Source organism: Lampris incognitus, chromosome 5 (assembly GCF_029633865.1).
Source record: "Lampris incognitus isolate fLamInc1 chromosome 5, fLamInc1.hap2, whole genome shotgun sequence".
Lineage (NCBI taxonomy): Eukaryota > Metazoa > Chordata > Actinopteri > Lampriformes > Lampridae > Lampris > Lampris incognitus.
In genome coordinates this window covers 29942457-29968306 of record NC_079215.1, presented here as the reverse complement: position 1 = coordinate 29968306, position 25850 = coordinate 29942457, and the positions used below count along the sequence as shown (strand labels likewise).

Here is a 25850-nt window from a genome sequence, read left to right as displayed (position 1 = left end):
AGCACATTGAGTTTGTCTATACTTGCGACTTAGTAGATGAGGATCCGATCACATTTTATGACCAATGAATGTAGACAACCAGGTAATTCCAAAGGGTTCACATACTTTTGCTTGCCATTGAACATTTTTTTTCACATACTAAATTTGCATACTAATATCACACATACTAAAATTTGCATACTTTTAGTATGTAGTATAAACAATTTGGACACAGCTTCTGTCTCACTTTCAGATGTACCATCTGTATAGATTCGGGGGGGGGGGGTGTTGCAACCTCTCCAAAAATGTCTGTGAGTGCATCAAAAACATATGCTGTTGTAAGATGTTAAAGATTTTATGTTTTTTTTTTTTTAATAGCCCTCACTGATAAGGAAATATATTTTTATGATACGCTCTACCGCTCTACGTACCGCTCTCTATACGCTCTACATGGGCCATACCAAGTGGTATGGCCCATGCAGTTTCATTCAAGATAAGATTTCACAGAAACACCATAGACAGGAACGCAGGTAAGATGTGCTGTTATTTTTACGGTGTTTTAACAAATCAATCAGTATCCGCTTGCTTTTCTGGAATATTGGTTAGCTGTCGATCAGGATATTAGCCGTATGCATCGTTAGCTAGTCAACTGAAAATGGGTAGTCAGTACTAGGTATACTTCCAATTACAAACGTAAAACAATGATCCTGTATGGTTCTGCTCATAGCAAAGTTGTGCAACAGTCTTGCTTTGAACCTGTGTCCTTGTTTGTTGTTTTTTATTCAATCATTGTAAGAGATACCTGTAAATGTTTTTTTTGTTGTTGTTTTTTTGCACATGAATGACATACAATTCTTCATACAGTTTAGTACATCAACTCTCATTTGAAGTAAATATTGTGCTTTAAAAAGAAAACAATGTACAATGACTTTCCTGCTCTTATATTTTACATTGGCTACTCCTGTTCCTCTGACTGTATGCAGGGATTACGATGAAGTCTTGTATTTTGCATGCTGAAGTCACAGCACAGCCTTTATCTGGGCAACATTTACATCTACCAACACAGCTGGCTTGTCCAACCACTGGCACAAAACAAACAAGGAAGCCAAATAGAAAAACAATGCGTAAATCAGCTTACCACTAACGAGGTCTTTTAGTGGTGTTAAACGGCCAAACATCACAGCTCATTTTGGATTGAGGTCTAATTTAGACGAGGATTTGAATAGTGAGAGGAAAAGACATGGTCGGAGAAAATGAGAAAAGGCTGTGGAAATGAACCAGATTTGGGCTGATGAATATAGATTAGTGTAGATAAGCTATGAAAGTGAGTTAGAATTCAAAAACCTGCGTTAATGTCAAATTAACTACTAGTAAGACCTTTAGAGCTCACTCTGATTCAAAGTACGGGCTACTTTAAGCCGTTTAAATCGTCTCATGAATTCATTTTGAAATGTGGAAGCCGAAGAGCAAAGAAGTTCGTTCGTCAAAAACAGGTGAAATAGTCTTGTTAAAGCAGAAATCCACCACAAAGCACATGCACTTTGCAGAGCATAAACAACAGAGCTTCACACATCACGGGTATGTCCTTTACAAGTGTAGGTAAGAGCATGTGATGTTTTGGGGAGGTGTGGCTCCTGAGGTGCTTGCTGAGGGTTAAACAGGCTTCAGGTTTCTCACAGTGAGTCATTCCCTCACACACCTTGAAGATCTCACATGGTGTTATCTCATCTTAACCACTCGCCTCGGCTCTTGGAAGGACCCAGAGGGCAGCGCACTGCAAAAAACGGCATCTCTTGAACAATTACATTTAAAGCTTTTGTGAGAGTGCTCATTTTGGAATCAAAAACAGTGAGTTCTTTTTTTTTTCTTTTTTTTTGTCAGTGTTGTAATCTTTAAAATCTAGCATGACTGCCCATCAGACAGATCTGTTATATTGCTTTCCTCTCTTCAAAGTATAATTTGGACAGACTGTGGCAGTGGTAGTATTAAGCAGCATTTACTGTGAGTTACTAATTATCTGTCTCTCTGGTGGACATTTCAAAGCATCCATGACAATGCCAGTGGTCAAAGTAGAGAAAGACACTGCATCAGATAGCTCGTTGCCTTCCTCCAACCCTCCCGACCAGACAGAGGAGCTACCCAGAGGTCGCAGAAGGAAGAGACCCCTCCAGCGGGGGAAACCCCCCTACAGTTACATTGCTCTTATCTCCATGGCCATAGCAAACTCTCCCGACCGCAGGCTGACCTTGGGTGGCATCTACAAGTTCATCACAGAGCGCTTCCCTTTCTACAGAGACAATTCAAAGAAGTGGCAGAACTCCATCCGCCATAATTTAACCCTCAATGACTGTTTCATCAAGATCCCTCGAGAACCAGGGCGGCCAGGGAAGGGCAACTACTGGGCCTTGGACCCCAATGCTGAGGATATGTTTGAAAGCGGCAGTTTCCTCCGCCGCAGGAAGAGATTCAAACGCTGTGACTTCACCACTTATGCCTCGTATGTTCACGACTCGCCAGGTTTCTCCCCTGTCCAGATCGGCCGATCGGCGGTATACACCAACTCAGCCTATCCCAACATGGCCGTCAGTCCATCATATGGGCAGCAGTTGCCTTCTGCGTACCTATCCTCCCCATCACCTCCTGGGTTTGGGCCAGGTCAGGCTCACATGTTCCGGATCAATACCCTCATAGGTCATCCCGCTCCATCCAACACTTTAGGAGGACAGGGACTGGAGGTGATGCAGCAGTCCAACCGCAGCTTCAGCACGGAAGGTGGGCCAAATGCCTCTAGCCCTTGCAGTCTGGGGGCTGCAGGCTTCCAGAGCCAAGCATGTGGAGTGGCCATGCCACCCCGTTCCTCTACCCACGTTGGGTTCACCTATTCTGGGCCAAATGGCTACCATCACCCCCATGCCACCCAGGGCTCTTATGGACAAGGCCACAGCCAAGCATACGGCATGGCAAATCGTCTCCATTCCTTACCGTCAGGATCCGTGGAGACGGTGGACCATTACGGCAGAGTTTCCCCAGCCCATTTAGGCTCCCTCTCCCAGTATAACGGAGTAGCGGGTCCTGTTTCCAATACAGGCAGTTACTTAAGACACCCCACATACCCAGGGAATATGGACAGGTTTGTGTCTGCTATTTGAACTACGGAGCATGCAGGACAATGTAGAAGAGGGCTTTGTTTTTCGGTTTTACGTAGTGCGTTAGCAAAATGTCCAAGACTTGATGAAAGCAAATGATCTAGACAGATGATCTGGACACAACTGTTGGAGTGCAGTGATTTTTCTTTTTAGTATGTGATCAAGAACACTCAAAAAACATGAATGGACTGAGAATAAATGACCTCACTTTCTCTGTACTTTACACCATGTATTGCAGTGCACTTCAGTTTGAATTGAAGCACAAAAAAAATTGACATAGTTTTCTATATTAATGATTTCCCTTTAAATGTATACAGCCATATTTGAACTTGAAGGGGCCAAAGCCACTTCACAGTTAAGTGAATGCATAAGTGGGAGTTGTAAACTTTGTAATTCAGCATCACGTGTGGTTATAAGCTTTATTTTCACAAACTGGAAAATGCTACCATAAATTATTGTGGTTCATATTTTATTAAATATTGCTCTACCATTATGGTCATAGGTTTTTTTTTGATAGATGATTTGTTTAAGTATCAACTTGTATTTTTGCTTTTTTGGGGGGGGGGTGTTGGCCAAAATTTAATCTGTATACTAACTCTAAATGATGCACAACTATACAATATATTTGCTGTCTAAGAACAGAAACAAGTAAAAATATTAAGTGGTTTTTTTTTCAAAAACCCAGCATCTTAAGAACTGTCAGTAATTACAATTTGTCAACTTTCCAAAGGGGGGGGGATCAGCACAACCAATCAACGGTAGATCTTGGACTCTCAGATAAAAAAGACACGTTCAGATATTTCTTCCCCGTTCCTTGCTTTGTGTTAGCTCGTCTTTTTCTTCCTCTTGTTTCGGCTCAGATGGGTTTCAAGTGTTGTCTGGAGCCAAAGCATTATCAGTCTGTATGACCCACCTCAATTATCATGTCCAGACATCAACATGGCACTCAGACGGAGAGCCACAACTAATCTACCATGCCGATCCACCAATAAAGAAAATGAATTGACCGGAAACCTGATATTTTAAACCTACAAAGCTATTAAGTAGTGAGGCGCGCATGTGTGCGCGCTCGCGCACATGCACAAACACGCCTTACTTTGGCCGCGAGATAAGATTACACACGAAGAAAAAAAAGAAGAGGCACAGAAGGAAAACGTTCATTAGCAAATGGACTTGCTCTTAGAATGCAAAAGGTGGTTCAGCGAAAAACAAAGAAATGACTTGAGAAAGTTTCAACGGTCCTTGTGAACTACAGTAAACACCTGACTGAGCCTTGTTTATTCTAAGTGCAGTTGATTTTTTTTAGAGGTACTTCAAAACTTTTGGGTTTTTTTGCGCTGTTAACTAAAAGATGAGTGTACGTTGATGAAAAACATCAATGTTGGGTGTTAATACTGACATTTCTTACCAAATTTATAGTTGAAGTTGATTTGATTGTTGACAGTGGCTGTGATCAGTAAATTGAATGCTTGTAGTCCATCGCAGAAATGCTATCGGTACATATTCTTACACAATTATCCAACGTAAATGTATGAAGGCAAAAGCTGCAGCAAATTAACATTTAAAAACTTGGGCGACCTGCAGTAATCCCAAGTTTCCTTGTCGTATTTGTATTGGTGACCGATCCACTATTTAACACACAGTAACTCCTAAATACATTGCAGTGTTAGACCAACATCTGGAAAACATACCTGTAATAATGGCTACTAACATCATCACAATTTTTTGCCATAATTTAAAGATATATAACGTTACAACAGCATAACGTTACCGTTTTTGAAAAAAAGATGTATCATGGTTTCTGAAGGCTTAAACAATTGCCCTTTGTTGTTGAAGCCCGCAGTTCCTATTATTCACAGATATATATGAATTTTAAAGCTGAGATTGTATATTCTTAGTCTAATGCCTCCATTCTATAGGTAAAGAAAAAACTGTATATAGATGCTACTAATTACCAACTGTGTTACTAATTAAATTAGATACATCACCAAGTAGCCGAGTACTGAATCAAAGTGAAATCTTTTAGCATGGGCTAAAAGTCGAAAGCCAAATTATTACAGTATTAAAGTACAGACTAGCTCATAATAACAGATAGCCATGGATCATTACAACAAAAAAATCTCAACCCTCATCTCATTTTTTACCTATTCTTTAGACGTCACTTTACTCCCACCTGGTGGAGGAGCTCCAGCAACGCTCCAGAAACAAACTCTTACTCTTAACAAATCCTAGCATGTAGTTCAAGATATGCACATCCATTGTTCTTTTGAACATAACATGCCACTGAATCATAGTGTCAGTTTAGGTGCATTGTGTTGAAAAGAAACAACCTTGTCCCATTTCTGATTTCAGAAACTTATCTGTTGAGAGACATGATGTGCTGAGGGTGCAACATTGTGGATGCAATTACCTGTCCTGCTACTACTATAAAGATTACAAAAAATGGGACATCATTGATAATCTAGTTTTATTTTCGTCATAGTAAAATTTATAAAAGAAAAACTTCAAGCCAAGAAAAGCACAAACTTACAAATATAACAAAATAGACATCAATACCAAGCACATCAGCCAATGTATTCAACAAGCCATTTGAGCTGATCACAGTTCTTCACCACTTGTGGTACGGATGACAGGGTCTATGTTGGGGGGGGGGGTAAAACACATTACATTAAGTACTAATTCAGTTAACTCTTGACAATGTACCAATTACGAGGCAGCTTAAAAAGGTGATCCATCTCTTACCTTTCTGACTGTGTCAATCATGTTGTCCAGCGTACGGAGCTCATCTTCCATTTTCTGCTGGTTGCTTTGGTGGATCATTTGCTGTAGAGTCCAGAAATTCAAACACATTTGCTCACATCAAAGACAATTCTGAACTACTTCGCTGGCACCACGCTTGAAGGAAATATTTTTTCCTTTTCCTTTATTTTTTTTGTTGAAGAAAAACAGTTCTTACGTGTCTCTTTGCTCTGTCCAGGAGCTTAGCCCTGGCCTGTTCCATGTTCTTCAGGCTCCCCTTAAGTCTCTCCATCTAGTGACAGAATGAGAATGATATGCATGAAAGGTAGCTTAGCATGTCAAGGTGAAGAGCACACCTAACAACACTGTTGGAGATGGATAAGTATTTGAATAAATCTGAAAAGTGTTAAAGATGGTGACGAGTGGTTGTATATGATAGGGTGTGTGTGTATGTGTATGTGTGTGTATATTATCCATCACATCCAAATCCAAAACCACATCCAAATCTGTCACATCCACAGTGACCAAATCAAACCTCTTTGAGTAGAAAGATCTTTTCGTCCATGAACTGCTCTGAGTTGGCTGATAGGCTACTAACTTTCCTTAGTTCGTCCCTCAGGACCTGAGATTCCACCATGGACTGTTGGAGAGAGGTACGAAGTGCTACCACCTCTTTGCGCAACTCCTACATAATATGGAGAGTGAAAAAAGACACCAGTATGAATGGCCTGTCTTCATAGAGCCCATAACAAAAATTGCAAAAACTATTTTTATTTTAAAAGTACTTGCATATTATTTTCATTTGTCACTTACATTATTGTCAGTCTTATAATTATTGAGAAGCTCCCCTGCCTCATTTACTTCTGTGAACAACTTAGTCAGCATCTTCTCATCCTGTGTAAAGTGGAAAAATGTTTAAGGAACCTTTGTCTGTGCTTAGCTAAATCATGGCTGTCAATCAAAGCTTGTTTGTAACTACTAGTTTTGAGGTATGGTTGGAAATGTATTGCTTACCTGATTTTTTTGTTGCAACGCCATGTTACCCTTCTCGGCCTGGCTGTTCATATGGCCAAGCTGATCCTTAAGCTCCCACACCTCAGCCATGTGCTTGCTTGTCATGGCCTGCTGCTCCCCCTGCAGACTACATCTAGAAAAACATATGCATGCGAGTTAGTATCACAAATTGGTGGTTTTAAGGAGGACATGCATTGCATTGTGATTTTCAATAAGCTTGTGTAAAATAAAACAATACATTTGCAGACAGGTATTTCTTGGTATGGCTCATTTATCAGATGTGTTCTTATCAAAATCCTTAAATGAACCCCACATTAAATCGATACACATTTTTCAGTTACAAATACTTCTTCCCAAACATACATAGCTCTGCGCAACTCCTCCACCTCAGTGTCTTTGTTCTGTTGAACCATTTTAAGGGTGGAGACAAGCTCTGAGACAGTGTTGCCCAGGTCCTCCAGCAGTTCTGCCATATTGCTCTGCTCTCCCAGATCAGCCTCTTCCACATTGCCTCTCTTTTTAGGGGTCACTGGTGGTGTATCTTCCACATTGTCTCTCTTTTTAGGGGTCACTGGTGTAATGCGATTGAAGGCACTTGTCTCACTGAACAACCCTTCACACTGGGGCTCAGGCATATCAGAGGAAACTGGGGAGATCACAAAACAGTGGAAAAAATGTAATAGTCCATGGTGATGTGCGACTGTCAGAATTAGTTTATAAGTAAGCTTGTGAAGAAAGGAGAGAAGGGATATTCATATGTGAACCTCAATCAGACATCTGGTGTGCTGGTACAGTACCTTGGTTGTTTGGCGTTTCTGTTTCGGCAACTTCACTCTTCTCAGCCGTCAATGCGACTATAACACTGTCGACAAAAGAACTGGACGGGTGACGACGTTCAAAGCTCAGGGGTGGCTGTGACCCTGTTTTCGAAGAGGATTCTGGTTTCTGAAAAGATGTGTCAAACATTGCCTGATATCAGACAGAATTGTCAACTCATTACACTCCATTTCCATCTTCAATCAGTCACTGCCTCCACTCTAACCAAGTTTCATGGGGGAGGGGGGGGTTCAATTTTCCCTAATCAATCACTAGAAACATATTCGCCTTGCTGGGGTTTTAAGAGTGGAGCGGAGCAAAGTACGGAGCAACCAAAACTACGATGTCAGGCGAAATTGAGAAGACATGCCGTCTATGTAAAATAAATGTGTTAATCGAGGGGGTCATATTAGATTCAAGAATATTATTCAGGAGCCCAAACGCAAAAGAGAGGCCATTAAGTGAACGTTTTCGAGATGTCGGGGTAATTCTCCCATATTGACAACAGCTTGATAACGGCGTTAGTCCTGCCCGTGGTGCAAATTGAATAATCATCAGCCGCCTACAGCACTCATTGGATAATCGCTTTTTCAACCAAGAAACTGCTGTTTCATGTCATGATGCCAGACCACCAGAATCAATCAACTCAATGGAGCGGGCAGATTCAAAAGGTCTGGACCCAGGTAATCAAATACAAAAAAACAACAGCAAAGGAAATATCAGTGTCAAGCACCATAACAGAAATAGATTATGAACATGCAGAGTAAATGTATGTGTGTAAATGGAAATGAGATCTAACTGGCCAAGTTTAGAAAGGTAACATTATGAGTTGTGTTTACACTTTATGTGTTACCTTGTCAATGAGAGTTGCATGGAGTTCATTGGTTAGTCCTCGCAGTGTGTGGTGCAACAAGGTAATATCTGTGACCACCTGAGCCAGCTGTTCTCCCAGGTTCAGCTGGGTGGCATTGGCTTGGGCACGTGTGGCTTCCAGCTCTTCCTGCAATGCCCCCTTTTCGATCCTGCAACATGGAAAAAGAATGTTTCCGACTGACATTCACAAAACTCTTCCAAAATGGTTTGCACAAGATGCTTAACTTAAGAAAAACTAATACAATGTTCATATACAGAGTTCAACTGGAACTTTATCTGTAGACTGAAATCAGCATAATGTTATAACAATTGTAGAGGGATTGTTTTTTTGCGGTGCTTACTGAAGTTGAGTTAGGGCTTCTTTTAAGTCCTCGCACTGAATATTCCTCTCCCGGAGCCCTTCCAAGTTGGCCCTAAGAGTGTGCTCACTCTCTACCACCTGCTCCCTTGCCAGCTTATTCTCCATCTGCAAGAACTTACAGATCCAACAGCAGATTACTGTTAAAAATCATTCTATGCAAATTAGTTATTATTTACCATTTTCCAGTGATTTTTCGGTGTTCCTGACATGTTTGAGCTTTACCGGTTGATGTAAGATTCATTATGAACTGTCCTCTCCTTATGTAAATGTGGTTGTATAAACTCACATTTCAGTTCCAAAATTGGCCCTTCAGTTTAATTTGATGGGATCCTGACCTCACAGTTATTTTTTAAAGACTAGAGTCTAATTCAACTAGTCAAACAACGTATCCATATTTACACATTTTAGCTTGGATTTCCGAGAATACAGGAATACGTCAAGCCAGTTCAATTTTAGCATATTCTCCCGTTAATAGCATAGGGTTACTGGAGGGTTTGTACAGATACTGATCAGATTGAAGTGTTGCATGATGACAGTAAACAACATAAAAAAAAACTCTGAAGAAACAACAAGCTAACCTCACTCATTTCCTGTTGGCTTCTGAGCTGTGTACAGACATCCTGGAGCTGCTGGATCTGCAGGCTTTGTGTGTGATCACGGTCCCACCGCTGTCTGAGCTGCTCCTTACTGTGGGCCAGGGCCTGGCTCAAATCACATACATGCTGCTGTGACTGGTCCAGTGATGCTTCCAACCTGGAAACACAAAGATAGAAGTGAACTACCTTAGCTGCTAGCATAAGCGAGAGTAATAAATATTGGCGATAACTCAAGCACAAAATAGTCATCTCTGCTGGGAAGCCTTTACAGTTATTTCAGAGATAAGCATATTAAATCAGTATCACAACTTACTCTTCTGCCTTTTCATTGGCTTGCTGGACTTCTTTCCAGGACTGCTGCAACCTAAATTACCCAACAAGGAATATAACTAAAGACAGAACACTGGGATTCGGCATTTCAGTACAATATTGGGTTTTTATTGTTATCGTTTTAACACAGTGCGTTAATCATAGCAACATTGTCATCAAGAATGTTTTGTGTTGAGCTATGCTTAGTACAACAATTAATGAAAAATCAAGGAGCTCAACATTACTGACTTCTCCATGGGTGCTACAAGCAGCTGGCAGAGGGGCAAAAGAACTCAGATCACATTCAAATTAACAAAATAAATCAGTAATTGCTACATACTGTCAACCTGACTGATCAAAAATAAGTTTCTTCAAATTTTATGTTAGTACAAATGTTACATTACTAAACATAGTACACAGGGTTTCTGCCTATAGCTGCCTAATGTTTTTGTTTTGGTGATCTTACTTGGTAGTCTCAGCACCGAGCGCCTGCTCCAGGAAGTTGTAGGAGGCTAGGGTGGAAGACACTGTGGCAGACAGCTCAACCACCTTCTTCTCCAGCAGAGTCCGTTCTTCCTCTCCCTCCATAAACTTCTGACGCAACACACCCATCTCTGAAGTAAAGCACAATGAGAAGACATGAGTTTGCAATTTTTATGTCCACATTAGGCTACAATTTAACAGCATGAAAACAAGAAGGTTGAATGAAATGAAAGAATGCATGTTTTTTTAAAGAATACTTTACCTGAGTTCATGATGGTCAACTGTAAATTCAAGTCTGCAATCTGTTGTCTGGCTTCTTGTAGACTCAAATTAGCTTGGTTCAACTCCTCCTGAAGCTGTTGTGTACAGGTTACTTTTACTCATCATCATTTTTTATTATTGTTCTTTTAGAATTTCTCCCCCTTTTTCTCCCCAGTTGTACTTGGCCAATTATTACCCCACTCTTCCGAGCCGTCCCGGTTGCTGCTCCACACCCTCTGCCGATCCGGGGAGGGCTGCAGACATGCCTCCTGAGATACATGTGGAGTCGCCAGCCGCTTCTTTTCACTTGGCAGTGAGGAGTTTCGCCAGGGGTATGCAACACGTGGGAGGATCACGCTATTTCCCCCAGTTCCCCCTCCCCACCGAGCAGGCACCCCAACCGACCAGAAGAGGCGCTAGTGCAGCGACCAGGACACATACCCACATCTGGCTTACCACCCACAAACACAGCCAATTGTGTCTGTAGGGACGCCGACCAAGCCGGAAGTAACACAGAGATTCGAAGTGGAAAGCCACGTGTTGTAGACAACAGAATAGACCGCCACGCCACCCAGACGCTTCATCCTTATTGTTATCATGATCATGCCGAACCAACCTTGGCTTAAAAACCACAAGACATAGTGGAGTCACGTGGGATTGCTGAACAAGATGGACGTCTAGCAACATCGCTCCACATTAACCCCAGAATTTATTCATAATTATGCTTCAATCCCATAATGATGCTGACACATTGTGTTAGTTCAACTGAGCTTAAAATGTTTGCAGTTGATTTTTGTTTGTACTCAGCATTTGATGCTTCTCGTGTCAGTGTCCAACAATAGTCAGCCAAATATATATATATGGGGTAGGGTGCAATGCAGGCTGGGCGGCAGGCAAAGGTGGGGACTGGGACGTGCCGACTTCCGGCATCGCAGACTGGTCCAGGAGAACCAACTGGGAGGAGACCCTGGGGTAGATCCAGAACTCGCAGGAGGGACTATATGTCCAGTCTGGCCTGGGAACGCCTTGGGATCCCACAGGAGGAGCTGGAGGGTGTTGCTGGAGAAAAGGACACTTGGAGTGCCCTTCTCAGCTTGCTGCCATCACGAACCGACCCCGGAAAAGCGGCTGATGACGATAGATATATGATGATGATATGCTTTAATCGATTCCGCAATATTAAGAAAGTGTCACTAATATACGCACGAATACTACCGTGAGCGAATACATATTAGTTTAGCTGACTTTCGGCATGACAACAGCAAGTACTAACTCAAAAACAAGAGTGGCTAAGCAAAGCTATGCTAGCATGGCGAGTGGAAGTCCACCCAAGCCAACTGAAAAGGAGCCGCGGCCAGCACTAGCTATGGCACCACCTGGCTTTGCCAATTGCAGGCCGCATTGCAGAGGATGATGGAGGAAATGGCTCGATTCAGTGGCACATTATCAACCCTGCAATCAGATGTGACCAGTGTCAAGACTACTCAGGGTAAAATGAAAACTGATGTGGCAGCCATTTTTCAAGGACTCGACGAGACTGAGGCTCAGATCTCTGAATTGGAAGATGAGAACGGACACCTGAAGCAGTTGGCCAAGATAAATGCTAAAGAGTGTTCAGAGCTTCGAGAATCTGTGAGGGATATGGCTAACAGAGAGAGACGCCTCAATGTACGGCTCTTTCAACTGAAAGAACATTTTGAAAATAAGGTCAAGCTTCAGAAGCGCGTGAAGCAATATTTCGCCTAGGCTCTCAGAGTGGGTCGAGCTGATTCGGAGCTGTAGATGGTACACTGATCTTTGACCAAAATAGAAGAGTGGGGTAATTGGCCAGATACAATTGGGGAGGGAAAAAAAAAATCAGAGGTAATGCCAGTCTCCTTGGGTTGCTCCCCTGCTGATATTGGAGTATTTTTTTTTACCCCCTTTTTCTCCCCGATTGTACCTGTCCAATTACCCCACTCTTCCAAACCGTCCCAGTCGATGTTCCACCCCCTCTGCCGATCCGGGGAGGGCTGCAGACTACCACATGCCTCCTCTGATACATGTGGAGTAGCCAGCCGCTTCTTTTCACCTGACAGTGAGTTGTTTGCCAGGGGGACGTAGCACGTGGGAGGATCACGCTATTCCCCCCAGTTCCCCCTCCCCCCCGAACAGGTGCCCCGACCGACCAGAAGAGGCGCTAGTGCAGCTACCAGGACACATACCCACATCCGGCTTCCCACCCGCAGATATCACCAATTGTATCTGTAGGGACACTAGACCAAGCCAGAGGTAACATGGGGATTCTAACCAGTGATCCCCATGGTGGTAGGCAACAGAATAGACTGCTACGCTACCCGCACGCCAGGAGTATTTCCATTAAAATGGCTATCATCGGGGATGAAATATTTGGACATAATACTGACTACAGACTTTCGGAGATTGTTCAAATTAATATAAATCCAGTGCTCCAAAATATTAAGACTAGCTTTGGCAAGTAGAAAATGTTGAATTTATCTCTGCGGGGGAAAATAAATACAGTTGAAATTATAGTATTTTCAAAGATTAACTATATTTCTATGATGCTTCCTTTAAAATTTTCTGTCAGTGCTTAAGCAGTATAATGAGGTATAATTTATAACAAGGTAGTTAGCTGTGGAATGGGAAGAAACCCTGAATTAGTCAGACTAGGTTTTTTACTACTAGAATGAGAGGACTTGCAATGCCAAATATAGAATTTTACAGTACTGGTAGCCCCCAGGTTACAAACAAATTCCATTTTTGAGTCTGTTCTTACGCTGAATTTGTATGCAAGTCGGAACAGTTACGTACAGTTCACATCCAGCGTCAATTAGTCAAATGTTTGTCTTAGTATATAGTATATATTTTACCTAAAACATCATAAATATAATAATACAGTAATAATAATAAATCTAACTACAGTACATTATTTATAATTGAGAGAAAGAATGTGTGTAGGTATAAAAACTTTAAAGAAACATTTCTTATATTTCAAACTCCCCACCTGCCACTGTCCTGGGATTGAGTTGCAACTGGCAGAGGCCGGCCATTTGACGCCGGAAACGAGAGCCCGCTCGGGTCTAGCCTTCCCAAGTAAGTGAAAAAACTATAAGAGCATTTCACCTCTCTCTGAACACTTTATTATTTCCACTTTCATTTCAATTGTGATAGTTTTACTTTTCTTCGATGCATCACCATCACTTGCATCAGATTTACGCTTTGAAGCCATGATTATGTGGGCAAACATGAACATTTTAAGTCAAAACACAATGCACACAATGTTTACGCGATCCGACTTAAAATGGTGATGACGGCATGGCGTTGTTCTCCCTCGGACCGATGATCTGCCTAAAACGTGCAGTGTTTTGAGCATCACTCAAAGTAGTCCATCTGTTCGTTAGTATGAGCCATTGTGTGTAACTCTATTTTTTTTTTAAATGGGCTTAACAGAGGTTGGTTTGTAAGTACGGGCGTTCGTAAATCGGGCGTTCATAACCCGGGTACTACCTGTATTGCCTTTGAATTGGTTAAGCTATGCAAACACTGGTCAAGGAGTGGTTCACATCTGGGTTGAATAGATATAAAGTCATTTACCTCCCTTTTAGATTCATAGATGCTCTGTCTCAAAAACCATCAGTCTCCTCCTGAAGGGGATATTAATCCATACTTAAGCACTCACAGGAGGTTTGGGACAAAGTCCATAAAATGTTTGGCCTGTCCCAATATAAACAAGGTTATTCATCCTTATGGGAGAATCCAGCATTTAAGATAGGGAAGAAAACAGTATGTTGGAGGGCATGGCACATTAAAAGCTTTAGCCACAATTGCTGATCTATTTGGAGGAGGAGTATTCTACTCCTATCAGGGGCTAAAGGATCGATATAATTTAACTGATAAAGGGGACTTCTGGAAATACCTCCATTTACAGAGTTGTGTACAGTCTATGGGTTACAATACAGGACAGGATGAAAGTGTATTGCAAAGGTTCTTATAGCTTCCAAATATTGTACAATCATCCTCTGTATTTTACAAAATGTCAGCAAATGTTTTGTATGGTAAAAGTGAGAGTCTGAAGATAATATGGCAAAGGGACCAGGACATTGAGCTTGAACAAGAGGTCTGGGAGAATATTGTCCATACATAGGTTGGCCAGTAAGGGATAATAAGAGCAAATGTATACATTATAAAATAATTCATAGATATCATTGAACCCCAGTCAGACTTAAAAAGCTTGGTCTAATTCAAAGCAATGAGTGCTGAAAATATAACAGTTCTATGGGTACTTTTCTACACCTCATGTGGGACTGTCCTCTGGTTTCCCCATTCTGGACCCGAGTGGTTGGAGCAATTGAGGAATGGCTGGATCAGCCCTTGCCAAGCTCGCCACGTTTTGCCTTCTAGGAGACAAATCTGCTCTACCAGCTGAACTTACAAAGGCACAGTTTTGGTTAGCCCTTGCAGGCTTTCATAATGCAGCCAGGATTATACTAAAGAAATGGAAAAATACAAGCACACCTTGTTACAAGGACTGGGTCTAACTCATGACGGTTACAGCCTCATACGAGTTAATGTTAACCAAACTGGAGGATTCCGTGTCTAAATTCACTGAAATTTTGGGTAGCTTCCTGAGATTTATTAATGGTGGGGATCATTAGATAGTAGTATGTAACAGAAGCCTTAATGTATGTCAGGTGGAGTGTTGTGGGGAGGGGGAGAAGCCGTGATCTATCATGCTGTGCTGTTGTGTTTCCTTTCATTTTCCGTTTTTTTTTTCTGTTTGTGTACTTTACCTGTAGACTACTATATGAAAAGTATGTTTTGTACTGTAATGTTTCAAGGTGTTTGAGACAAAAAAAATAAAAAATTTAAATGACAGGGCATCTGTGTAGCATGGTGGTCTATTCTGTTGCCTACCAACATGGGGATCACCAGTTTGAATCCCCGTGTTACCTTCGGCTTGGTCGGGCATCCCTACAGACAAAGTGGCCGTGTCTGCGGGTGGGAAACCGGCGGTGGGTATGTGTCCTGGTTGCTGCAATAGCACCTCCTCTGGTCGGTCGGGGCACCTGTTTGGAGGGGAGGGGGAACTGGGGGGGAATAGCGTGATCCTCCCACGTGCTACGTCCCCCTGGCGAAACTCCTCAGTAAGGTGAAAAGAAGCGGCTGGCGACTCCACATGTATCAGAGGAGGCATGTGGTGGTCTGCGGCCCTCCCCGGATCGGTGGAGCGGGTAGAGCAGTGACCGGGACAGCTCGGAAGAGTAGGGTAATTGGGCGGATACAATTGGGAAGGAAAAGGGAGGGGGAAAAAATCCAAAAAAAGAAAAAAATTCTTAAATGACAAGGAAAAAAAAAAACAAACAAAACAAAAAAAAACACAAGACTATTAAGTGCAGGGAAACAAGTATTCCAAATCTGACCTGCTCATTCTCCTCTGCAGCTTGTTCTCTTTCAGTTAGATGTTGGTCCCTCTCTCTCAGAGCAGCAGCTGTCTTCTCGTTAAGCTTCAACAGTATAGGAGCGGTTTTCTGCAGAAGGCACCAGACTGTCTGCAGCTGTCAAGACATGGCCAAGTGATAGTGTGAGCATCACTCCATTTAAAACAAAATGGTAACTGCTGCTGCCACTTATCTTCCACATGAAGAATATAATGATGTAATCACCAAAAGTAGTATAATTTTAAGCAAAATTGGGTCGAAATCTGACTGACATGTATAGTGTTACAAAACAGTTAACAAGCATCCGACACCGATGAAATCATTTCGTAAAAGAAAAAACAACAACTTGGACCTACTTCTTCTGCCAAACTGGCCTGATCACTTGAGGCCCTGGTCAAAAGCTCAGATGCTGAGCTGAGAGATTCCACATAGACCTTGTTTATTGCAACCTATGTATATATTACCCAAAAAAGGTAGAGGTAGAGAGAGAGAGAGAGGTAGAGAGAGAGAGAGAGAGAGAGAGAGAGAGAGAGAGAGAGAGAGAGAGAGAGAGAGAGAGAGAGAGAGAGAGAGAGAGAGAGAGAGAGAGAGAGAGGAATCATTAAAGGATCACTTCGCCAGTTTTCAACCTTATCTCTATCTATCCATTCTGGAATATAGTGTGAAAAACGTTTGCAGTTGTTGCCAATGATCTGTGTCTCTGGGACAGTTGCAAAATCTGTTCTTCCAGCATCAATGTCGTCATCTGACGTATCAATGGCATAGTTGGTGACAAGGACGAACTATGGGCAAGTTCAGCTTGGATTTCTAGTCTCCATCTCAGGAAGCGTGGTGTAGATGTCACCCAAAAACAAAACTTCCTTGTTCTCTTTGCCTTGTATTGGACACGAGCTACATATGCAACAGCAAAAATGGCATCCCAAAAGATGACTGCAGAGACAATGTTTTGGCTGACTCGGGCATTCAACCATATTTATTTGAGCTAGAGTATAAGAAATGCAGTGGAGAGGCTAAGGCTGCTGCTGCTGCTGCATTAGCCAAGCAAGACGATATGGCTAGCGGTGACCATCCAGAACCTCAGCTGCTGACAGTAAACAGTGACTGGTGGTGACTTTGTTCAAATTGCCCTCCGATGCCAACAGAAACTGAATCATTCTGCTGCAATAAATATCAGCTAGGCAGTTTTTGTTGGATGCTGTCGCCGACACAAACCCTGGGACAGCCTGTGTGTGCGTTACAATGCATTGAAGTAATAGCTATAGGCTAGCGTGGTAATACATGGCAACATTAGGCAAGCGGTTTTTTTCAACATGTTTGTATTGATTGCATGGCAACCTCTTGTTTCCCAGATAAAGTCTATAGTATATTCCCCCACGTCTCACTCAGTTTCCTGTTGCCCTATCATATTGGCCAAAAAGTTGCCCAGTGTATTGTCACCCTGGCATTATTTTTTCTTTTCACTTGGGTAATTTGCAATTACAATGACCACTTTATTAATGACCAAAACCAGCACAGTTGCATAACCGAAACCAGCGATGAGTTTAATATGCACAGCTATATGCACATGAAACTTGTGTTAGGTCACTGGTTTTGGTCGTTATGCTACTGCTGTTTATAAGGTTGGGGATACCTGCAGTCGGCTTTGACTGATGAAGTCACTTAGATGAGTGATGAAACGTTTTTCCCACTAAACTTTGTTTCCAGATGAACTGATTCACCTTTCTGGGGATAGCTGCTAACGTTACAGTATACTGAAGGTCTCCCATCCAAGTAATAGCCAAGCCCATACCTGTTTAGCTTCCGTCATTCAGCAGAGCCGGGGTACGTACATGTTGGTATGGCTACCAACAATAAGTCCCTGTTGTAGTCATCTGCTGCAAAACGCAAAGTGCATACCCCAAGATTTCCCAGTATTGATGTCAGTGCGTTCTCGTCATATTTGTTTTGTTTTTTGTTTTTGTTTTTTAATCACACGGTCAAAGCCATTCTTTGCACTGTTCAACATCTGTTGGTAATCAGTGGCAGCTGACGCTTATGCCATCCTCTCTTCTTTCTGTAGCTGTCGCATCCAAGCACAATACAATGAGAAAGGCATGTTTGTGGTCAATTAAACTAATCTAACTCAATTTATGTCATTTGTCGGTTTTCTGATCAAAGAGTGAAGATTTTAAGACACCATTCTTTGTACACACAGCCGCAAGAAATGTCCACCACCATGAGCTGGACAGGCTTTGGAAGGAGGGATTTAGGTATCAGAGGTTTGTGCTCAATGCATCCTGGTACATGTACGCACTGCTGACACAGCTCCACAACCAGGAAAATTCAGATTTTTTGGTCAATATAGCATGCACTGAGGAATTTATTGCTTCAATTGACAACATTTGCGCTCAACACTGATTGAACATCCACATAAAAACCGGTGAAATTTCCCTTTAAGTCAGTCTGAACCCAACAAGCTAGATAATAACCTGGAGGATAACTGGTGGTGATGTTGCTCTTAACAAAATTCACACAAGCTCAACTTGTGCTCGTCTCAAAATCATACAGTTCAAGGTATTGTATGGATTCACTTTTCCAAAGCTAGATTGTCACAAATTTAGCCAAATATTACCGACAGCTGTGACAAATGTCATGCTTCATCCTGCAATCTGACCCATATGTTCCATTCTTGCCCATTATAATCTTGCATTTGGCAGAACTACTTCAGTACTATGTCAAAAATATTTTCAATAACTACAACTGTCCCATATTGCCATATTTGGGTTTCCAGAAGACTATAATCGATGTACCCCCAAGCAATTACATATTCTAAGCTTTCACTTCTTAATGGGCAAGACGCCATATTCTTTTTTTTGTTTTAATACATTTATTTCTAGTTTCTTTCCCCCTTATCCCACCCAATTAACCCAATGGCATATGGCCAGAACTCTTGTCGAATAAGTCCCCTGGCTCACGTTTCCACAGGAAGGAGATAGTCGTAACACCAGCTTCCTTCAAACTCGTGTCGGCAGCTCTCGCTATTTTACACGCTGAAGCCTCGTATGGATTGCATTACCTTCAGGCCGTGAAGGAGACATAGGGAGAATGCTTTCAGTTGCTTGGCTGCAGGCACCCGGATGGGCCAGAGGGGTCGCTGGAGAACGACGAGTACCTGAACACTATGCCGATCTACACCCACTATCCTTCGGGTAAGGGTGGCCTAATGAATGCCTTACCCCGTGGACACTCTGGCTGTGACCGGTTACGGCGAGTCTGGGATACGAACCTCCCAGCCACATGACGAGCGGATTGCAAGAACGGCGGTTTATTCCATTCGACCATCAGAGCGGCCTAAGACACCATATTCTTCACTGGAAGTCAACTGCTCTCTCCAGCACTCAGTGGCTCAGTGATATCATGTCCATTCTAAAGCTAGAAAAGACTAAATAATCAGTGAGAGCTCATTCTAATTCCCTGGTTCGTTTGTTTCAATTAACTAGTTAATTTATTCACTTATTTACCCATCTCTAGTTTATTTTGTTTTGTTCTGTGTGTTTGAACTTTTTAATAGAACTCTTAAAAAGGCAGAAAATATGGCTTGTTTTTCTTTTGATCCATTGAGATCCACAGTACTTTGATTATACTATCATTATTATTATTATTATTTAGCAATGTTTTCAATGTGATTCTCAGTTTTTTAAAGTGACATTGTTTTCTTTTCTTATGTGCCATGATGAAATATATTAAAGAAAAAAACATAATAAGGCTTTCAATGCTTTGTGTGTGTGTGTGTGTGTGTGTGTGTGTGTGTGTGTACACGTTATACCTGCTGTGGGTAGGCCTTGGTAAGAGCAGCCATAAGTTCTTGGTGAGACCCCACATTCTCCTCCAGATGTGAGATTTGCATCGCACTGTGCACCCTCTGCTGTTCCATCACACTGAAAGCCTGGAAATAGATCATCAAAGGCACATTTAAGGATCAGTCTTCCTGAAATACAGATTACATTGAAAAGCTCACAGTCCATCCACAGTAAGCAATCATCATAAAACTAGATTGGAATATTGGTATTTTATTCGGTCTTCTCCAAAGGCAGCTCAAATGTAAGGGTGTGTTTTATCTATTTCTCTACATTAATTCAGTTCACCACTGAAGGAGAAAACCTGCCACCTCTGCTAGAGAACAAAAAAATTAACAAACGTCGCAATTTATTTCAATTTCTTTCAGAGGGACAAACAGGTATATGAAGTGATGTGTAATAGCTCCTTAATAGTACAGAATGTCCAAAAAAAAATCAATCTTGTATTGCAACTCACAGTGGAGCCAAAACTAAGACAAGGAAGACAAGGAACCAAAGCTAAAAATCCCCTCCCTACAGCAATGTCAAAATCATTTGAGATTGAACACTGTGCTTACTGCCTCCTTGGCTGTGATGGCCTCCTCCATTTGTCGCTTCATATATTCTCTCTCTCCGATGGTGTCTCTGACTTTCTGCACCATCCTCGTTTGTGTCTCTTTGAATGTCTCACACATGGTTTTCATTTGACCATACTAGAAAACAGAAGGGAATATGGTTTATAATGCCTGAATATACACAACAGTTACGGTATACACAAGTAGTGACACAAACACGATAGTGTAATGACTTGACAACGAAGATGTGGGGTTCATGCTTACCTGTGACACAAGGCTACACTGATCCTCTCTGACAATGTCTTCTATCTTCTTCATGTTTAAGAGAGCAGCATCTGTGTCACAGCTCAAAGCACTCTGTTGGCGCACGCACGCACGCACGCGCACACACACACACACACACACACAAGGTAACCCAGCTCAACATGACTAAAAGGGTAATCACTATCCAACAGTTTTCTCAAAACAATAACGTTTTTCCGTACGTCAAAAGTGCAACGTGAAAAAACAACTCAAGTCATTGCTCAGTGGATTACTTGTTTCTTTGTTTCGTTTATTTTTCAAACATGCTAAAATAACAAAATAAAATACACAGGCAGGAAAACAAGAACAAATGGAAATAATAGTGAACATATTTTGCAAACTCTCTGTAAAAACACTAGTAATAACTAGACCATGTTCGAAAAGGGCGTAGGATTAAGTAAAGAACTTTTCTGGTCCTACCCCTTTCTTATACTTTATCAATCAAATCTGAAAAATTTGATTGATAAAGTCCTACCCCTTTCTTATACTTTATCAATCAAATCTGATTACTGAAAAAGTAGTGGTGAAATCCATCTGAATGAAAGTTCTTTCGAAAGTGACATGCCTAAGAATTATATTTAGAGAGTTTCACCTAATGCAATTCACAATTTAACCCTGCATTGAGTAGGCATTGTGTCTAGGTTCTGTGTCTCACCATAGTGGTCTTTGTGTCCTGCATACACTGGGTGAGGTTCTGTAGAGAATCGTTGTCCAGCTCCAGCTCATGAATCCTGTCTAGAGCCGTCACATAAAGGTCTCTGTATGTTGTACTCTGTTATAAAAAGGAAGACAACATTATGTCTATGACTGCCCCTGAGAAAGATGAATGAAAAGATGACAGCAAATCTGAGTACATCGCAGTCAAAAATGTTTTCATAAAGTATTAACACAAATTCATGTCACTGCTCTCACATCAAAGTTGGCTTTGATAACCTCAAATTGTCCAAAATTGCCAAAATTACCTGGTTAAGTTCTGTGTGGTCTGTCTGCACTAGCTTTTCCCTCAGATCTGACAGCGCAGGACCTGCAGAAAGACAGCTCTGTGACCGGGCTGCTGCCAACTGCTGCACCAGGGCCTCAACCATAATCATGCTGGACCTCAGCCTCTGCTCCAGCTCTTGTCTGGAAAGGCACTCTAGGCTACCTGGAGGTAAGCTGGGACCACATTACAAGAGAACAAGGGAGAGAAAGTTTTCCTCGTCACAAATAGTCTGACTGATTAACAAACACAGTATAAAATCAGAATAAAATATAGTGTCAACACTTACTTCCATAGGATAGGATCAGTAACGGTGCAGGAGTCCATCACAGAGACATCCCGTTTCCTCTCAAACTCGCCTGATGTATTTACGCTGTGGTCAATTAGCTTGGCAAGGGTGGTGCCCACACATACACTGTGGGATTCTGCAGAGGTGCCAGCTTCCGCATCAGCTCGTGTAGCAGCAACAGAATGAACACCATTACCCATCTTTTCTGATGCCAAAATAAGGACTTCTGCCATCTGCCGGAGCTGTTGCTGCAGTGGACCATTAGAAAGCAATGGAACATCCAAAACTTCCTTCTCAGCTTCAGATGGAGGCAGGTCACAGGGCTTCTTATCTACATCTTCAGCAGGCTCTCTGACTGAGGCTGTCTGGGGCTTAGAAGAATATAGGCTATCTAGTGCTGTGGAGTTAAACAGTGGTTGAGACATAGGGCTCTCCAACAGCTCCATCAAATGCCCAGAAAAGACTGGGTTTACATGAGTCAAGCACCTTTCCTCATCCAGAGCAGAATCTTCAGCCAAAAACTGGACTAAAGACGAATCCCTATGAGCCCGTATTCTGGCTAAGGGAGTTTGCCTAGCAATTGCACTCTGGAGTTTAAGCTTTAAGGCATTTGTTCCTGCTTGGAACTCCGGAAGCTCTGTCAGAACATCTGAGAAGTCCCTGGAATGCGGCTTTTTGACAGAGTCAGACAGAATTGTGCCATCTCCAGACAAGCCCAGGTTGCTGTCTTTTGCTCTACTTGACACAAGGTCTCTGTTCCTTGAATGTACACTGGTGTTACACTCTGGTTGCCCCTGCACGTCCATAGGTAAGGCCTCCGACTTTTTACAATCAGAAGAGTTTAATGTTTGTTGGCTTTGACAGTTGACATCTACATCATTCTCCACCTTAATTGAAACATTGGACAATAGGGCTGTACTGACAACTTCATTACTTTCCACATGGCAGTAGGGGCGTTCAAAATTATTTTGGATGAAACTCTCCATGATGCTTGGAGGTACACTGTTGTCATGTGAAATTTCACAGACCACAGCGTCGTCCATAGGTAATTGGACAGTCTCTGACAGGCTGCTGTCACCTGAAAGTTCAACTTTACCTCCAGGGCAGACAAAAGATGTAATATCTTGTCTTTCAGCCTCAACATCCACCTGAAAATTTTTTTCTACTTCATCTGAAGAACAAAGGTTACATGGCAATGGCTCTTGGACAAAGGAAAGGTCGCCGCTTGAAGGTGATAAATAATTTTTCATATTACAATAGGGGTGATCTGCATGGTCATTACCTGATTGCAAGTGAGATTCAAAACCTAAAATGCTCAGGTTCATGCTATTGTCATACAAACCACTGCTGTTCACAAACTGGCTGATCAGTGAAAGAACAGTCCCATCTGGATTTCTAGTGCCACCTGAGATTTCAATTTCACCCCCAGTGCAGACAAATGATTTGAAAGTTACATCACTCAGTCCATTAACAGATTTAGGGCTTTCAGTAAATGAAGACGCCATGTCACTTTTTCTATTACAGTAGGGATGATCCACACGCTCTTCTCCACATTGCTCAACACAGGCATCTTCCCCAGTACTTAGATTCACAATGTGATATGGCAAGCAGTCATCAAACTCTTCTTTGGGCAGAGGGACAATCTCATCTGACAGTGTAGTGATATCTGCAAATTCTAGCTGATCTCCATCACAGATCAGGGATTTCAATGTAATATCCTTCTCTCGACAGAGGGCACTCTGGGAAGCTCTGGAGTTTTGCAAGACATTGTCATCATCCAAATTCTCAGACACTGATTTCATGTTTGAAAATTCACAGAAAGAAGCCGTGTCAATGCTCACTGAGGCAGCATCATAGTAAGGATGTTCCACATGGTCACTACATAAATGGACTACCATGCTGTCAGAGATGGTAGTATCTTCTATTTTCGCAGTGTTTTCTGTAGCCTGACCCTTTGGTAAGATGATGCTATCTTCTGCAACCTCCAAAGGGCTTGAGATCTTGACCTCACCACCAGTGCAGATGAAGGATTTAAATGTTATATCTCCAAGTTCACAAGCTCTCTCCTTTGGGATGGTGTCGGGGGCGGGAAGATTGTCATTTGGCTTGAGATAAGTAGTGCCAATCTCTTTGCTTGATGAAAAATAGTGCACGTTTTTGTCTGGGTCACAGAAAAGAACATCACTCTGCGGGTTAGAACAAATGAGAGGTTTAAAAAGTATTCAAAAGAGGAAGACAGCTGCAAAACAGTTTTTTTTTTTTGATGTACTGGCCTTAACTTACATTTGTCATTTTGATGTCCTCTCTATGGGGCAATGATCTTGATTTGAGCTTGGAGGATGAAGTGGTGAGACGATACATATCATTCTCCAAACCTCTTAAAGGGGTGCGCACTCCGGGTGTGGAGAGCTAGTTAGAGCAAAATGCGAACAAAATGTTATCGGCATAAAAAAATCATAACTTTACATTATGCACAAGAGTGTCAGAAACTGGCAGCCTTACCAGGCCTTCCCCGTTTATACTTGACTTTTTTGATGACATTAGTTCTAAGCAATACAGCTGTGTACCTGCAAAAAGGGGACAAAAAAGATCTTTTTTGTTTTAACTGACAAATGATACATCTCAGAACAGGCGGGCTATATCCAGGGCTCTACAGTGTGAGTATGTCATTCACATTTGCCCCTAAAATAGATACTTATGAACCGGAAAGAAAAAAATTTACGACCAGTGTGCGAGTAAAGACTACAACCTACGGTAGTCAGTCAGGGACAGACGCATTTTAAAAGTATTGCAAAGACATCGCTAAAATGAAGCCGATTACTTTTTTATTTTGAGTAAAAAGAGATGAGGAAAAAGAGAAATCCGGTAAGGGAGGTTCGCAAGGTTTAACTAACGAGGCTTTGTAAGCAGTGTTTTGTCATACGCAAATGACTCGAATCTTTTGGGTAAATGAACTGAACCACTTCCTGAAACGCTCCGTTCATTCTGTGAGTTCAGTTCAGCTCTCAATCAGTTGCAAGTGAACATGCAGGGATAAACTCACTCACTGAGTGAGTCAAATCAAGTCAATTTTATTTGTATAGCCCAATATCACAAATTACAAATTTGCCTCAAGGGGCTTTACAGCAACACAACATCCTGTCCTTAGACCCTCGCATCGGATAAGGAACAACCTCCTAAAAAAAAAAAAAACTTTTAACAGGGAGAAAAAAATAGGAAGAAACCTCAGGGAGAGCAACCGAGGAGGGATCTCTCTCCCAAGACGGACAACGTGCAATGGATGTTGTGTTTACACAATTTACAGAATTGAGTGATTCAAGTCATTCGTTTGCAGGAAGAATGGAGTGTGTTCAAGACAGCAAATACACAGCTGATTCGGGCTGGTAACATTTGGCTGCAATGATTCAACAATATTGGTCTTGGACTCAATGTCAGATATGACATTATTTAGATTGATATATGTATAGGCTAAATTTAAACATTACTGCACGCAGTGTGCACGCACCCCCCCCACACACACACATACACGCACGCGCACGCACACACACACACACACAGGACTTTGCTATCGAAGCTTTCAGTGTGCAAACGGTATCTTTGTCCAACTAAATTCTCAGGTCACTGGCATATCCTTCATGAACAACCATTCTCAGTTCACTGGTTAGCAAGCTGAACTGAATGTTCGGCCGTGTCTCAGTTCAGTGAGTGGGACTGCATAGTTAGCGCTCAAGAACTTAATGATTCGATGAACAAATCTTTTGAACGGCTTTTATGCATGCTCAATAATCCGGGTAAGGAAATCACAGAAAGTTGCATCAGTTCATCTGGACACGTTTATTGAGAAACACTTCATCACTCATCTAAGTGACTTCTT

General features: G+C 42.0%; 2 protein-coding genes across 2 annotated transcripts; one reads left to right on the top strand and one right to left on the bottom strand.

The window, feature by feature from the left end:
- The first annotated feature begins 2027 nt into the window (after positions 1-2027).
- On the top strand, positions 2028-3128 carry foxe1 (forkhead box E1). Its single transcript, XM_056281025.1, has one exon. It carries the CDS (start codon positions 2028-2030, stop codon positions 3126-3128), a length of 1101 nt encoding a protein of 366 aa, XP_056137000.1.
- A 2467-nt stretch (positions 3129-5595) lies between these two features.
- On the bottom strand, positions 5596-7513 carry spag5 (sperm associated antigen 5). The gene is made up of 7 exons (XM_056280464.1): positions 7242-7513; positions 6879-7011; positions 6678-6758; positions 6400-6549; positions 6082-6156; positions 5868-5948; positions 5596-5761 (listed from the first exon to the last, which is right to left on the bottom strand). The coding sequence occupies exons 1-7, from the start codon at positions 7511-7513 to the stop codon at positions 5690-5692; spliced, it is 864 nt and encodes a 287-aa protein (XP_056136439.1). The 3' UTR covers positions 5596-5689.
- Positions 7514-25850: the final 18337 nt, after the last annotated feature.